Source organism: Narcine bancroftii, chromosome 1 (assembly GCF_036971445.1).
Source record: "Narcine bancroftii isolate sNarBan1 chromosome 1, sNarBan1.hap1, whole genome shotgun sequence".
NCBI classification, from domain to species: domain Eukaryota; kingdom Metazoa; phylum Chordata; class Chondrichthyes; order Torpediniformes; family Narcinidae; genus Narcine; species Narcine bancroftii.
This window is the reverse complement of record NC_091469.1, coordinates 190732363-190748824: the sequence shown is the minus strand read 5'-3', so window position 1 is coordinate 190748824 and position 16462 is coordinate 190732363. Positions and strand designations below refer to the sequence as shown.

At 47.0% G+C, this 16462-nt stretch overlaps 1 protein-coding gene across 1 annotated transcript in view; it reads left to right on the top strand.

Annotated features, from left to right (window-relative positions):
- The window catches only part of LOC138736302 (dynamin-1), a 215270-nt gene that overhangs the window by 103226 nt on the left and 95582 nt on the right, over positions 1-16462 (top strand). Inside the window, exon 14 of the mRNA XM_069885585.1 lies at positions 6052-6165. Coding sequence (XP_069741686.1) covers positions 6052-6165 — 114 coding nt within the window. The remainder of the gene's footprint in view (positions 1-6051; positions 6166-16462) is intronic.

The window sequence follows — 16462 nt, the reverse complement described above, 5'->3', positions numbered from 1 at the left end:
TTCGTTCACTCACACAGCTTCAGGGAGAGAGCTTTGATACTTTTTTAACAGACTTAAAATTAAAAGCAAGAACGTGCAATTTTGTGTCACTGCAAGATTCAATGATCTATGATCAAATTATGTTTGGAATTAATGACAAGAAAATGAGGAAGAGATTGGTGCGAGAGACAGAGCTGGAGCTGTGAAGATATGCCATGCCAGTGAATTAGCTCTGCAGCATGCGATTAAGTTCAGTGATAGTGTAAATGCTAGTGAAAATGAAAGAATAGTTATAGCCACAGTATCTGGACACACACACAAACAAAAGATGAGACATAGGAAATAACAAAAAGATGGCGAGACATTCAATGGTAAACAATGTGGCACTAAGCATGCACCATAGCAATGCCCAGCTTATGGAAAAGTCTGTAACAAGTGGAAAGGGCAGAATCACTATGAAAAATGCTGTTTTACCGAAGGGAAACTAAACAGAAGTAAAAGTGTACACACTGTAGAAGAAACTGCTCTCAGTGATACACTTTTCATGGGCGTGGTAGAGCCTGAAGTGAGCAGGATAAATGGACTGTGCTATTGCATAAAAATGGAACAAATATTCCTTTTGAGTCAGAAACAGGGGTAAAGGTCAATATGATCTGTGAGCACAACATCAGAGCAATGAAAATAAAGCCATACATCCCATGAGGTACATGTAATCTCAAAGTGAAAGTTAGAGATTAAGAGCACCACCTCAGGTTCATAGCAGTCTTAGATGGACATTATTCATTGCTTGGTGACAAAGTATGTGAAAACAAACCTAGTCAAGAGAGTGTATCACATTAACAGTGACAACATCCAGAACAGCGGAGAGGAAATAATGGATCGTTTTCCAGACATCTTCAAGGAGTTTGGCGTCCTACCATTCACCTATAAGATACAGTTAAAGGAGGATGCACACCCAGTTGTGGAGGCCCTGAGGCCAGTTCCAGTGCTACTGAAAGAAAAACTCAAGCAGGAACTTGATTGAATGACAGGCCTAGGGGTCAGAAAGAGAGTGGGGGAGCCCATAGAATGGGTGAATTCAATGGTGTGTGTCAAAGAGAAGAACAGTGACCTGCGTATATGCATGGACATGAATGCTAATATAAAGAGGGAACATTATCAAATTCTAAATTACAAGTGAGGTGGCCAGTGCAAAGTTTTTCACAAAATTGAATGCATCCCGGGGCTTCTAGCAAATAAAACTACATGATGATAGCACAAAATACTGTACATTTAATACACGGTTTGGCCGATACTCCTATCTGAGAATGCCTTTTGGAATTTCCTCAGCTCCAGAAGTGTTCTACAGGGCAATGGAGCACATCACAGAAGGCATAAATGAGGTATGTGTGTACATGGATGACATGATCCTAGGGGGATCTACACAAAAACATCACAACGGAAGGCTCATCAAAGTGCTACAATACATCCAGAAGTATGGATTAAAGTTAAACAGAGAAAAATGTCCATTTGGTCTGGGGGATAAACTGTCAGAGGCAGGTGTAGAGCCAGACAAGAGCAAAGTGAAAGCAATTCTAGAGATGCCCAGACCCTCTGACAAAAAAGGCATATTGAGAGTGCTGGGAATGTTCAATTTCATTGGTAAATTCATACCAAACTTGTCTTTCAAAACAATGTACCTAAGGAAGTTGTTACAGGACAAATGTGAATTAAAGTGGACAGACCACCACAAGGAAGAATGGGGATGACTGGAGACCATTCTAACTACAGAACCAGTACTTTTGATGTTCTTTGACACATCCATAAAGATGAAAATATCCATGGATGCTTCAAAAGATGGAATAGGTGCCTTACTACTTCAGGCTGTGGGAGAAGATTGAAGCCAGTAGCATATGCATCAAGGGCAAGGGCAACATCTGAATGTTGATGTGCACAGATCGAGAAAGAGTGTCTAGGTCTGCTCTATGGACCCATGAAATTCCACAGCTATGTGTATGGTCTACCAACATTTGTGGCAGAAACAGACCTCAAGCCATTAATAGCAATAATCAAGAAAAATCTTGGTGAAATGTCACCGAGAATCCAAAGACTGATGATGAAGTTACAACATTATGACTTTGAATTGGTGTACACACCAGGGAAACTTACTGTGTTAGCTGATGATGCAGAGTGAAGCACACAATGAGAGTTCCACAGAGACAGATGTGAACCTGATTACTGAATTGCTTCCCATTTCTGACATGAAATTCAAGCAGATCGCAGCTGAAACAGAAAATGACACAGTTCTACCGAAGGTCAACATGAATCTAAATGAAGAATGGCCTAGAGGTGAATGTCAGCCATATTACAACATTAAAGCTGAGCTGAGTGTTGTTAATGGGCTTCTACTCAGACAGAGCAGAATTATCATTCTTCAATCACTGCAGGAACAGATGCTGAAAAAGGTGCATGATGGGCTCCTTAGAATGTAAAAATGAAAGAGGAGGGCTAGAACTGCTGTTTATTGGCCAGGGATAAATTCTGACATTGACAGGATGGTTTCAAGCTGTGAGACATGTTTGAAATATCACGCAAAGCAGACAAATGAACCCATGATAATAACTGACTTACCAGCAGAATCACAATATAAAGTTGGGACTGATCTGATCCCCATGGATGGAAATAATTACTTGCTGGTTATTGAGTATCTATTGAACTATCCGGAGATTGTGCTGCTTCTTAGCATGTCTGCTGCTTTATGATCCAATATATGAAATCGATATTTGCAAGACACAGAATTCCTCAAATTGTCTGCAGTGACAATGGACCATGCTTCAGTTGTAGAGAATTCCAGAACTTTGCAGAAGAGTATGATTTCCAACATGTGAGTTCAAGTCCTCTGCATCCACACTCAAAAGTTAAAGCTGAAAAAGGAGTTCACATAGTTAAACAGTTGCTCAAGAAAGAGCTAGACAGTGGCTCAGATCTTTATCTTGCCCTGTTGAATTTAAGAGCTTCACCATTTGAACATGGCATGTTATATGCTGAGCTTCTGATGGGGCGTAGACAATGCACTTCCCTACTCTGCCGGCCCAAATAAGAACTAAGATATCAAACAGAAACAAAAGCGTCTGCAAACTATGATAAGTCAGCAAGAAGCTTAGGGCCACTGGCACAACATGACAGCGAGACTCAGAGATTCAAACATTTGGGACAAAAAGGCTACTGTTCTGGGAGAAGTAAATCCAAGATCCTACACTGTCGGAAGAGAGGAGGGTAAAATACTGAGGAGGAATTGAAGGAGCCTGCTGAAAATGCCAGAGATACTGCAGGAACAAACAGTTGTGGAGGATTTAGCCTGCAGGAAACACCACCTGTGCGAGACAGTAGTGGACCAGTAAAGCCAACACAAGCACCTGTGTTAAGAAGATCCACATGAGTTGTCAAAGCAGCTGACAGATTAAATCTATAAAATAAAATTAACTGCAGTCTTAAAAGCTTGTGTTGCTGATGTTCATGTTATGTTTGTGTTGAACTTTAAATTCTACTAATATGTCATGTTTGATTAAACATCTCAAGGAAAGGGGATGTAGTGATAGGCTGCTACCATGAGGAGGAATTGGAGACAGAGTTTGTGCATCTGGGGAATGTTGCATCTTGGGAATCCTATTGCATCTTGGGTAGATTCAAGATGGATGCCTCCACACAAGGTCTGGCATGTGTATGTTCTTTCCTTGTGCTGTTTGCTTAGTTAATATATCTAGTTATTTTAAAAAGAACCAAAATTTCTTTATTGTAATAGAAGAAACATCACAATATATACATAGCGATCCAACCTAAATATATATAAAATTAATTTACAGTGTTCAAAGGTTGTTCAACAGTCTCACTGCCTGCTGGTTATTTCCCAACCTGGCAGTACCGCCAGTGGGCTGATAACGCCTCAAACCGTGCATCTTGGCGCCTCACAGTTTGGCGGGCAGCAACCTCCTTTGAAGAAGACCGCAGAGCCCACCTCACTGACAAAAGGCAAAGGAGGAAAAACCCAACACCCAACCCCAACCAACCAATTTTCCCCTGCAACCGCTGCAATCGTGTCTGCCTGTCCCGCATCGGACTTGTCAGCCACAAACGAGCCTGCAGCTGACGTGGACATTTTACCCCCTCCATAAATCTTCGTCCGCGAAGCCAAGCCAAAGAAAAGAAGTACTAGGTTTTATGCTCCTTACTCTTCTTCGAAGGTAGTGTCTCAAAGATACTGTGGGCTGGATGGTAAGGGTTCCCAATGATTTTCTGAGCCCTCTTTAAGCACCTCTCCCTGTAGATATCATTGATGGAGGGAAGGGATATTGACCAATAGGGAGCAAATATTGGGAAACAGAGGTCGGAAACTGATCAACTCTGATTGGTTGAATGGTTGGACATATTCGACAGGCTGAAAGGTTTTAATCACTTCCTTAGTGTTTAAAAAAAATTTGAATGAAGAAAGTTGTCAGCCTTCTTGATCATTCTTGAAGGTACTATTGTACTAATCAGCTATATATTAATTGGGAAGAAGGGGAACTATCTAGATCTCTGAGAATGATGATTCCCAGAATACAAATATATTCTTGCCACCATGAATTCCTGCTCCAATACCCAAGGTGTAATTCTGAACATGGAAGTGAATCTCAGGACTTGGCAATAAGTGGTGATCATATACTGGTCAATCAGTGGTGATCAAATAAGTGGTGATCATATACTGGTCAATCCATTAGCTGTGAGTTTATCAGTACTGAATTAAGCGAAGCAGAAAGCCCACTGGTGTTCCTCTTCCACTCCACTCTCTCCCTTGCAGTGACACAGATCTAATTCCTCCATGTTGCCTGGCTGTTTGGAGGAAATAAAAATGATTGAATGCCACCTCTATAGCTCTTTTAATACTTGATAATGCTGGTGAGGGAGTGGAATCAGAAGAAGTACATAATGGCCAAGTGCCAGTGTCCCATCTGCCATCCACTACTGACACCCTGCTCTTTGCCATAAGGTAGAGTTGGTGTGTTCTAGTATTGCAGTCACTTCCATCGCTGACAGAACCCAGATGTACATCCACTTGATCATGCGCTTGTGTGTTTAGTTTTATAGCTTGAGCTGTTAGTCTCTGGCTCTCACCCTTCCTCTGTTGCATGCTGATGGGGTTTTCTCCTGTTCTCTTTGTTTTAGCTTCAGTGTTTCATGAATCTGACCCCCTTGATGCCCGGTGTCTCCATGCAGAGTGGTTTTGTTGTTTTCTGAAGGTTTTTGGAGTGAGCTGACATTCTGCTTTAAATGCCAATCTAAGATGTTGAAACTGGAGAAATTAGTTCTCTGCTTTGACAATGCTCTGTGGGTTTCAGATGGGACTTTTGGGCTCTCACTGGAAGTGGCAGTGAAAAGGAGAGTGCAGCAATGGTTAGGTGGCAGTGAGAGAGGCCTCTGCATCTTCTCATTGGATATTCATTTGATACAGCTTCAGAGAGCCTTGCCGTGTTCTATTTGGATTTTTGGAATTCCAGTTCCGATTGGTGTGAACTTGGAAGCCATTCATTCAAAGTACAATTTCTCTGCCTCTTTGCCAACCATTCTCTGCACATCCTGCTATTTTGGGTCCACTGCCAAATTTGCTTCACTGGAAAAGTCCACTCCAATAATTGGTTTATTTCTGCCATAAAATGTTCAAGTATTCTGCATTTTTGTTAGCCTCCAAAAACAGAAAATTAAGTGATAAGTAGATTCTGGGGAAATAAATCTCCTACCTCTCCTTGAGGCTCAGGTACGCCTTTTTTACTATGATGGATAGGGTGGAAGTGAACCTGGGAATGATGGGTGGTGCTGGTTACTGCTGGAGCTTCACTCTCATGATTGATCTTGGCATCGAAATGGATTCTAACCTTTTAATATGCTCTCCATTTTCTGACATGTAGATGATACTGTCATGTTTTGCATTTAACTCTGCAATAACACACACGGATCTGCAAAAGAAGATCTATGTGTATCCACCCTGTGTATTAAATGTAAGCCCTGAGTTACCAATGTGCTTTTTTGTATATTCATTCATTCTTGTGTTTGTTTTAGGTAATCAGGAAGGGTTGGCTCACCATCAATAACATTGGCATCATGAAAGGAGGAGCCAAGGAGTACTGGTTTGTGCTGACGGCTGAGAATCTATCTTGGTACAAGGACGATGAGGTCAGTTCATTATTTACTTCATTGATGCCAGGATTATAGCAGTGCTTTTGTTCAACGTTGATACACTATGGATGAGGAGAAAAGGCTCATCGTGAAAGAGCCCACCAAGGCAGGAAAGGGTTGGATAGGCTAAAAATATTCTCTTGACATCAAATTAAAAGATGTTTGCAAAAGACAGGAGGAGGTGTTACAGCTTTGAACTCGCTGGATAAATCATGAGGTGGAATGTCAACTGTCTGAATTTAGGAGAAGGACATGTGGAAGAATCAGAAGAAGAAATTTAGAGATACTGTAGATATTACAGGAAGTGGGAGTGAAAATGTAAAGCTCAAAATGGAATGTTGATCCTGATCAAACAGAAATATTACTCTGAACTTTTCTAGAATTGAGAGATCAATCAGGAAGAACCTTGCCTGATGTCAAGGGCAATACTTATAGAGATTAAAGCTTTATGGAGTATTCTAAAAAAGAAATAATTGAGATGCAAATGAAAACCAAGCTTATTGAAGATGGTTTAGCTGATTTGATGGCACATAGTTGACATTTGTTATGCTTTTGATAGAGGCTTTTTATGCCAAGCTAATATTGTTCACTTGACTCTAGTCACAGCTTTGAACTCCTTGCAAGGTAAATTCTTCACTCTATTCTTTAGATTGAATACTTGCATGGAAATCCAGCAGCTCCACTGTCTTTATTTCCCCTCTGAGGCATTTTCCAAATTGATCACCACACCTCACTGTCATGCAAAGCTCACTTACTTGGGAAGGATCTTGCCTGGCATCTAATATTCAGATTTTACCCTGACATCTAAATTTAATTGCTTAATCAATAAAATGTTCTAATTAAGTTACTATAAAACAAACAGTAATTGAAACAAACTGCAAGGATATTTGATTAAAATAAAAATTTCAGGGGTCAAGAGAGCTTTACTTGCTGTGGCTTTCAACAGAGGGGCAGATGCTGGAACCTTCCACATGAAGCATTAACAGCAGAGAGCAATTGGCCACAGAATACACCTGGAAATAATATAAAACAGCTGTAAATTTATCAACCATTTCTGTATATGTCTCATTACACTGGAAATATGGTGAAACCTTAAATAGCAGTTAAAATCCACTGTGAACCTAAGAACTCAATCTGAGAAAAAGGTCATGCAACAGCATAGGCTTACTTGGTCATTTAGTAAGATCCTGACTGATCTCAAATCCACCTTTCCACTCAAGCCCTCTATCGAGAGAATATTTTTAGCCTGCAGGAGTTTGCAGCATGTGAACTCGAATGAAAAAAGGGAATGCTGAAGGAAACCAACTGAAGGTGAAAGCTAAATTTTGGGTCAGAGGTGAGGACAATTTAGTCCTTTAATAAAGATGTGATTTGAACTGAGCTCCACCAGAAACCTCCCCTTAGCATCCAATAGCTTGTCTTATGCACTAGTTGCACAAGGGCAGATTATCCAACTCATTGGTCAAACAGTATCTGGTGTGCTTGCCCCATGCTTATCAAACATCAGTTGGTTGTGATTTGCCAACTCTATGTGGGTCAGTGTTTCAAATTGGGGCCGCTGGATGAAATTTTTCCAGGTGAGATTTCATTTACCTTGGTTACTTTTCTGGTGACTGTATCGGGAAATGTTTGGTAATCATCTCAATTGGAATCCTAGGTGTGGAATGGATTTTTTTTACTACTGTCTCTCCTCAGGTACTGTTTTTTTTTCACTTTTGCTTTAGAATTAAAAGACAAAGCTATAACTTGACTCTCAGGTACTGTTTGATAGAATTATTTTAAATGTTACTTCTTTATGCTAACTGGTGAAATAGTTTTCATTCCATTGCTATACTTTTCAAAATGCTTCAAACTTTTATGATGTCAGAGTTCGAATAGTTATCTTTCCCATTAAGATTGCTTTAAAAAGTTCTTTAATTTAGAAATACAACTTAAAAAGGCAATATTCTATTTGTAAAGCTATTGCTATTAGATGTTTTGATGAATATTGTCAGGATGTGCTGCAGTGACTTTGTTTCTTCCTTATCGAGCAATTAGAAGCTCCCAAAAAGTTGAGGGAAAGTGGCAGGAAGAGAAGAAATGGCAATGAAAAGAATCAGGGTAATATTTTTAAAACTAAGATATTCAGCCAGAATCGCCAGTCTGTGCACCCGTTCTCCAAAGCTAAACTCGCATTTATCCTCTCATCAGTTCACAGGGCTCCTGGGCTATGAAGACAGCATATCTGAAGGGGTTGCTGTATTATCTATATAGTTTGTGTGTTTGTTTTGCTTCTGTGTGCTTGTTTAGAGATGCAGCACAGTTATAGGTTCTTCCTTCCCAGAAGCCCTTGCCACCCAAATACACTCATGTGACCAATTAACCTACTAACCCATACATCACCGGAGCACCTGCAAGAAACCCACATGGGCAGAGGGAGAACACAGGGAGACAGCGGAAGATTTGTAACCATACTGCCCTTTATTTATGTCATAGGTTAAAATATAAGTTTGGTGAACTGCTATTCACTCATTTTTTTGGCTCTGCCCCATCCTGTGACTGTATCTGTGGTTCCTCCCTCTTGACCTTGTATAAAGGCTCCAACACCATAACCCCTCCCCAGAAAGCCTGGGTCACGGCACAGGATAACCTTCGAGTTTATTGTAAATAAAAGCCTATTGCTCTGTTAATCCAGTCTTACGCTTTATTGATAACGCATCAATTTTATTTACAATATTTTTTTTCTAATAATGGAACAACTCTTGAAGTCTGATAAGCTGCAGATTGTCCCACAATCGTCAGAAGCCTCAGACTGCTTTGAACTCTAGCTAAGCTGCTTTGAGGTCTTTCTGCAAAATTCTTCCGGAATTGTGGCCATGAAGGCAAACAAGTTGCACCTACTCTTCTCCTGTGTCGGACATCAAATGCTCCCGATGATCAGAGATGCCTCAACGTACATGGAGGCAATGAACATACTCAAAGACTAGTAGGGGGAGAAAGTCAATGAAGTATACGCCAGGGTATCACATGATGGCTACCCACCTCTACTATTTCCTCAGGGTCCCCTTCGGTGTTACCAACAGTGTCTCCGTCTTCCAATGGGAGATGGACCCGGATGGTGGAGCAAAATGACCTGCATGCCACCTTCCCCTACCTGGATAGCATAATGATCTGTGGCTATGACCTGCAAGATCATGACTCCAACTTCCAGAAATTCCTCACAACTGCCAAATGGCTAAACCTCATCTATAACAGGGGTGTGTGTTTTCCACATTACCCACCTGGTGATCCTTGCCTGTGTTGTGGAGAATGGAGTCATTGGCCCTGTCCCCAACCGCATGCACCCCCTGCTAGAGCTCTCCCTCCCCCATAGGCTCAAGGCCCTGAGAAGGTGCCTGGGATTTTTTTCCTATTATGCCCAGTGGGTCCCTAATTATGTGGACAAAGACTGCTCCCTTATCAAGTCCATATCCTTCCCCTGACAAGAGAGGCCCAGGCAGCCTTCAGTCAAATAAAAGAAGACATCGCTAAAGTCACAACGTACGTGGTGGATGAATCTGCCCATTTCATGTGGAGAGCCACACGTCCGATTTTGCCCTGGCCTCCACTCTTAATCAGGTTTGTTGGCCCATGGCCTTCTCCCGTACCTTCCAAGGCCCTGAAGTCCAACACTCGCCCATCGAGAAGGAGACTCAGGCAATAGTTGAGGTAAAGAAGCACTGGAGGCATTACCTGGCCGGCAGATGTTTTACCCTGCTCATGGACCAATGGGCCATGGTATTCATGTTCAACAACAAGCAGCTGGGTAAGATAAGGATTGACAAGATCCTGAGGTGGAGGATCAAACTCTCCACCTGTAACTATGACATCTTGTACCAGCCAGGGAAACTCAATGAGCCCCTCGATGCCCTGTCCCGAGGAACATGTGCCAACATACAGATAGACCGCCTCAAAACCTTCCACAATTACCTCTGCCACCCCAGAGTCACAAGATTTTTCTATTTCATTATATTTCGGAATCAATCTACTCCATTGGGGATGTCAGAGACATGACTAGGGACTGGCAGGTCTGCGCAGAGTGCAAACTGCACTTCTACCAACCAGATAGCAAGCTGCTGGTAAAGGCTGTAGAGCTCGTCGAAAGAACCAAAGACTTGTTGATCCAAACCAAGGCTTTTATTAGCAAAAGACCGGAGCTCTTCACAGGTGGCCGACCAGTCCGGAATGATCCGACCTGGCTAGGGACACAACCCTTTAAGGCCCAAACAATAGGTGTGGCTTAGCTCTCAGCCAATCGCTGTAAGCACAGTCTAGATACAGTAACTATATACACTATGTACATTGGTGATAGATCTGTACTATCACATTCACCCCTTCTTGGAGAATTGACCCTGGAAAAAAAAAACAAAAACGAGGGAGAGAATGAAAAGGAAGGGGTAGGTCAAGGACTGTAGCGGTCAGGGGGTCTGACCATCCGGCGTGACCGCCGTGGTGCCGGGATTGGGGTCGCTGGAGTGGTGTCGCCAGCGGGCTCATCGGGTGCGACTGCTCCGTCGCTCAATTCCCCAGTCGTTTTGTCGGCAGGGTGGCCCGAGTCATTGGGGTGCTGTTGGTCCTTCTGTTGCGGCACGGGGCCTGGAGCATAAGGAGTTGGGGGGTTTGCTGGGTCTACCGCGTCCTGAGCTAGGTCCCGCACCGAAACAGTGTCCTCCCGCCCGTCTGGGAACTCCACGTATGCGTAATGTGGGTTCGCGTGGAGTAGAGTCACTCGGTCGACCAAGGGGTCGTTCTTTGAGTGCCGGACGTGGCGTCGCAAAAGGACAGGGCCAGGGATGGTGAGCCATGCCGGTACAGTGGTTCCCGATTCGGATTTCCTCGGGAAAAGGAACATCCTTTCGTGTGGGGTGGCATTTGTTGCAGTACATAGGAGGGAGCGGATGGAGTGTAAGGCACTAGTGAGAACCTCCTGCCAGTGAGAGGTGGGGAGACCTTTAGACCGGAGAGCCAGTGTAACCGCTCTCCATATGGTGGCATTCTCCCTCTCGACCTGGCCATTACCGCGTGGGTTATAGCTCGTGGTCCTGCTTGAAGCAATACCACACTCCAGAAGGTACTGTTGCAGCTCTGCACTCATGAATGAGGACCCCCTATCACTGTGGATGGAATTGGGGTACCCGAAGATGGTGAAAATACTGTGAAGGGCCTGTATCACTGAGGTGGCAGTGGTGTCTGGGCAGGCCACAGCGAATGGGAAGCGGGAGTATTCGTCGATGGCCGTAAGGATGTAGGTATTACGGTTGGTCGACGGTAGGGGTCCCTTAAAGTCTACGCTAAGACGCTCGAAGGGGCGGGTGGCTTTGATGACGTGGGAGTTATCCGGACGGAAGAAGTGGGGCTTGCATTCGGCGCACACCGAACAGGCTCGGGTCATGGAGCGGATCTCCTCAACTGTGTAGGGTAAGTTGCGCGCCTTGACAAAGTGAGCAAACCTAGTGACCCCTGGATGACAGAGCGCCTCATGGAGTTTCCGTAGTCTGTCCATCTGTATGCTGGCGCACGTCCCCCTGGAGAGCGCGTCAGGCGGGTCGTTGAGCTTACCAGGCCGGTACAGGATGTCATAGTTAAAGGTGGAGAGTTCGATTCTCCATCTGGCGATTTTGTCGTTTTTTATCTTACCACGCTGGGTGTTGCTGAACATGAAGGAGACCGCGCGTTGATCAGTCAACAGTGTAAAGCGCCTCCCAGCGAGGTAATGTCTCCAACGACGTACCGCTTCAACTATGGCCTGGGCCTCCTTCTCGATCGAGGAGTGTCTACTCTCCGGACCCTGGAGGGTTCTGGAGAAGAAGGCTACAGGCCGACCGGCCTGTTTCAAGGTGGCTGCCAGGGCGAAGTCGGATGCATCGCTCTCGACTTGAAACGGGACAGACTCATCGATCGCGTGCAGCGTCGCAGCAGCGATGTCAGATTTGATTCGATCGAAAGCCGCTGTGGCTTCGGTCGAGAGGGGAAAAGAGGTGGTCTTGATAAGAGGACGTGCCTTGTCGGCGTAGTTTGGAACCCATTGGGCATAATACGAGAAAAGGCCCAGGCAGCGTTTGAGAGCTTTCTGGGTATGTGGGGGGGGGGGTAAGTCCATTAAGGGACGCATGCGGTCAGGATCTGGCATGACTATCCCGTTTTCCACCACACAACCTAGAATAGCGAGTCGTGTGGTCCGGAAAACACACTTGTCCAAATTGTAAGTCAGGTTTAGCTGACGGGCAGTTTGAAGAAATTTGTCTAGGTTGGCGTCATGGTCCTGCATGTCGTGGCCGCAGATGGTGATATTGTCCAGATACGGGAAGGTAGCGGTTAGCCCGTTCTGGTCCACCATCCTGTCCATTTCCCGCTGGAAGACCGCGACACCATTTGTGACCCCGAATGGTACCCTGAGAAATTGATATAGCCGCCCATTCGCTTCAAAGGCCGTGAATGGTCGGTCCTCGCAGCGGATCGGGAGCTGGTGGTAGGCCGAACGTAGGTCAATAGTGGAGAAAATGCAGTACTGGGCGATCTGGTTCACCACATCCGTGATGCGTGGCAGGGGGTACGCATCCAGGAGTGTGAAGCGGTTAATGGTCTGGCTATAGTCGACCACCATCCGTAGTTTTTCCCCATTCTTGACAACCACCACCTGGGCTCTCCAGGGGCTTGAACTGGGTTCGATGATGCCCTCATCCAGCAATCTACGCACCTCACTCCTAATGAATTGCCTGTTTTCGTAACTATATTGCCGACTTTTGGTGGCCACAGGCTTCCAGCCAGGGGTGAGGTTTGCGAAGAGTGCTGGCGGGGCAATCCGGAGTGTGGAAAGGCCGCAGGATTGGCCCCGGGGCACGGGGGCGGGTTGCTCGGGTGCTTCGGGAGTGGGGCGATGGCAGACCGAGAGGGGGGCGTGGGGTCCCCCAAAGTGTAGGGAAACCGTTTGGAACTGACACTGGAAGTCTAATCCCAGCAACACTGGGGCGCACAATTGGGGAAGGACGAATAATTTAAAGTGGGTGACCGTCACGCCCTGTACTTCCAGCGTGGCGATGCAATACCCCTTTATCCCAGTCGAGTGCGACCTCGTCGCTAATGAGATCCTCTGGGTAGTGGGGATAATGTCAAGTCCCCAACGGAGGGCCAGATCTGGCTGGATAAAACTGTCAGTTGACCCAGAGTCAAATAAGCAATTGGTGTAGTGTCCATGCACTTTAATCAGTTCCATTGCTCTGGTGAGGGGATGAGAGCATTGCTGGTTTAATGTTATTGAAGCAGTTGACAGGCGAGTTTTGCGCGATGACGTCACGCAACGGGATGACGTCACGCAACGGGATGACGTAGTCAACGCTCGAGGAGCAGGTTGGAGATCCTCCCGGAAGTGCTGTTGTGGCGGGTGAATGGTAAGTAGTGGGGTTTGTAGTTGCTCGCGATCAGCGGTCGGGCCCTGGCGGTCGTCAGCGATGGACGCTAGGGTGAGCACCTGGTTGGCCGCGGGGGTGGCTGCGGCGGCGGTAGCGTCGGCCCCGGGGGTGTCCGTGGCGGCGGCGGCAGCAGCGGCGGTAGCGTCGGCCCCGGGGGTGGCTGTGGCGGCGGCAGCAGCGGCGGTAGCGTCGGCCCCGGGGATGTCCGTGGCGGCGGCAGCAGCGGCGGTAGCGTCGGCCCCGGGGGTGTCCGTGGCGGCGGCAGCAGCGGCGGTAGCGTCGGCCCCGGGGGTGTCCGTGGCGGCGGCGGCAGCAGCGGCGGTAGCGTCGGCCCCGGGGGTGGCCGTGGCGGCGGCAGCAGCGGCGGTAGCGTCGGCCCCGGGGGTGTCCGTGGCGGCGGCAGCAGCGGCGGTAGGGTCGGCCCCAGGGGTGTCCGTGGCGGCGGCAGCAGCGGCGGTAGCGTCGGCCCCGGGGGTGGCTGTGGCGGCGGCAGCAGCGGCGGTAGTGTCAAGTGTTCCGCACGGGGGCGAGAGGCAGGCCATCACCATGGTTGCGACGGTGGGTTGCCCCTTCCGGGTTCGGCGTCTCCGTGACGTCAGGCGTTGCCGTGCAGGGGAGCCCTCGCTCTCATTGGACGAGAGCTCTGGGGAAGAAGAGTTTGAATGGGATAGTGGCGGTTGAGCTTCACACGAGGCACTGTGTTTGCTGGCGGCCATTTTAGACCTACAGACTGCAGCAAAGTGGCCCTTTTTAAGGCACTTCTGGCACCTGGCTTTTCTTGCTGGGCACTGGGACCTGCTGTGCTTGTCCCTCCCGCAGAAATAACATTTCGGGTTCGCACGGGGCAGGGTAGCAGCAGCCGACAGGCCGTCAGGGGTAGGGTAGAAGGGCACTCTACTCACATCAGAACGAGGGGTCCAGTCCCTAGGGAGCTCGGTGGACTTTAAGGCTGCATCCTCCATTGTGATTGCAATCCGGGCCACGTCCTCTAGTTTTTCTACCCCTTGTTCGAGCAAACGCAGCCTCACTTCGTTCGATCGGAGCCCGGCCACATAGGCATCCCGGACGAGGTCGCTAGTGATCTCGGCAGCAGTTTTGTCCACACAGTTACAGTCCTTGCCCAATGCCTTTAATACTTGTAAATATGCCCTGCTGGACTCGCCGGGCTGTTGCTTCCTCGACGCAAGCATGAGCCGGGCATGAACTCTGTTCACCGGTTGATCATACAGTTCCTTCAGTACCTTTATGGCTGCGGTGTAAGTGGTCTCATCCTGGATGTTCTCGTAGACTCTCAAGGACACCATAGACAGCAATGCTGTTATACGCTGGTTATCCTCCTCTACCTGAATGAATCTCAGGAAGTTTTCAAAGTTCAGCAGCCAGAAGTTAAAGGCTTTGAAGGCTGTAGCTGACTGTGGGTCGATATCAAGTTTTTCTGGCCGAGTTAAACGCTCCATCACTTTCAAAAAAATTGTTTTTGCTAATAAAATTGTAGAGCTCGTCGAAAGAACCAAAGACTTGTTGATCCAAACCAAAGCTTTTATTAGCAAAAGACCGGAGCTCTTCACAGGTGGCCGACCAGTCCGGAATGATCCGACCTGGCTAGGGACACAACCCTTTAAGGCCCAAACAATAGGTGTGGCTTAGCTCTCAGCCAATCGCTGTAAGCACAGTCTAGATACAGTAACTATATACACTATGTACATTGGTGATAGATCTGTACTATCACAAAGGCCACATGACATTTTGAATGCTTGAGCTTGGACTTCAAGGGCCCCCTTAACCACAACATGTATTTACTCATGATCGTCGATGAGTATTCATGTTTCCCCTTTGCCATCCCTTGCCCAGACATGACCACCACCACAGTCATCAGGGTACTGCACAATGTGTTCACCCTGTTCAGGTACCCATCATATGTCCACAGCAACTGGGAGTCCTCATTCATGGTGGCCAGAAGTATCGCCACTGGCATGATGACTAGTTATAAACCCCAAGGGAACAGCCAAGTGGAGAGGGAGAATGCCACCGTGTGGAAGGCCATCTTCCTTGCACTTAAATGCAAGGAGGTCCTCCCCAAAGTGCTCCACACTATCAGGTCACTGTTATGTACTGCCACCAATGCTACGCCTCATGAACGAATTTTCTCCTTGCCCAGGAAGTCCACATTAGGGCCCACCCTGCAATTCTGATTGATGTCCCCAGGGGCGGTCCTGCTACGGAAACACGTGAGGGGCTATAAAACTGACCCACTGATCAAAAGGGTCTGGTTCCTCCATGTGAACTCCCAATATGCATACATGGCCTACCCGGATGGACGTGAGGAAACTGTCTCCATCTGGGACCTCATGTGAGTGGGGGACCCTCAGGTCCATACCCACCTAACAGCACCCTGCCCTTTCATAGACACCATTGCACCCAAACCCCATCCCCGCCCCAGAAACTCCAGTCGAGTCACCACGCGCCACCCCCCCCCCCCCCCCCCCCACCCCCCAGCAGGTCAATACAGTGCTGAAGGTCCAGGACTCACCAACAACCCAGCTACAGCATAGCACAGCTCTCCACCAGTCATAACAGAGGACCAGGCCGGAGGACAGACTTAACTTGTAAGACTTTGTGCCCTCATCACCCCGCTGGACAAAATTAAAAAAAATACAAGGGGTGAATGTGGCAAACTGCTGAACACTGGCTCACCCTGTTCTGTGACTGTACCCATGTCTCCTCCCTCTTGACCCTGTATAAAGTCTCCAACACCATAACCCCTCCCCAGAAAGCCTGGGTCACAGCACAGGATGGCCTTCAAGTTTATTGTAAATAAAAGCCTATTGCTCTGTAACTCCAGTCTTTCACGTTATTGGTGGCGCATC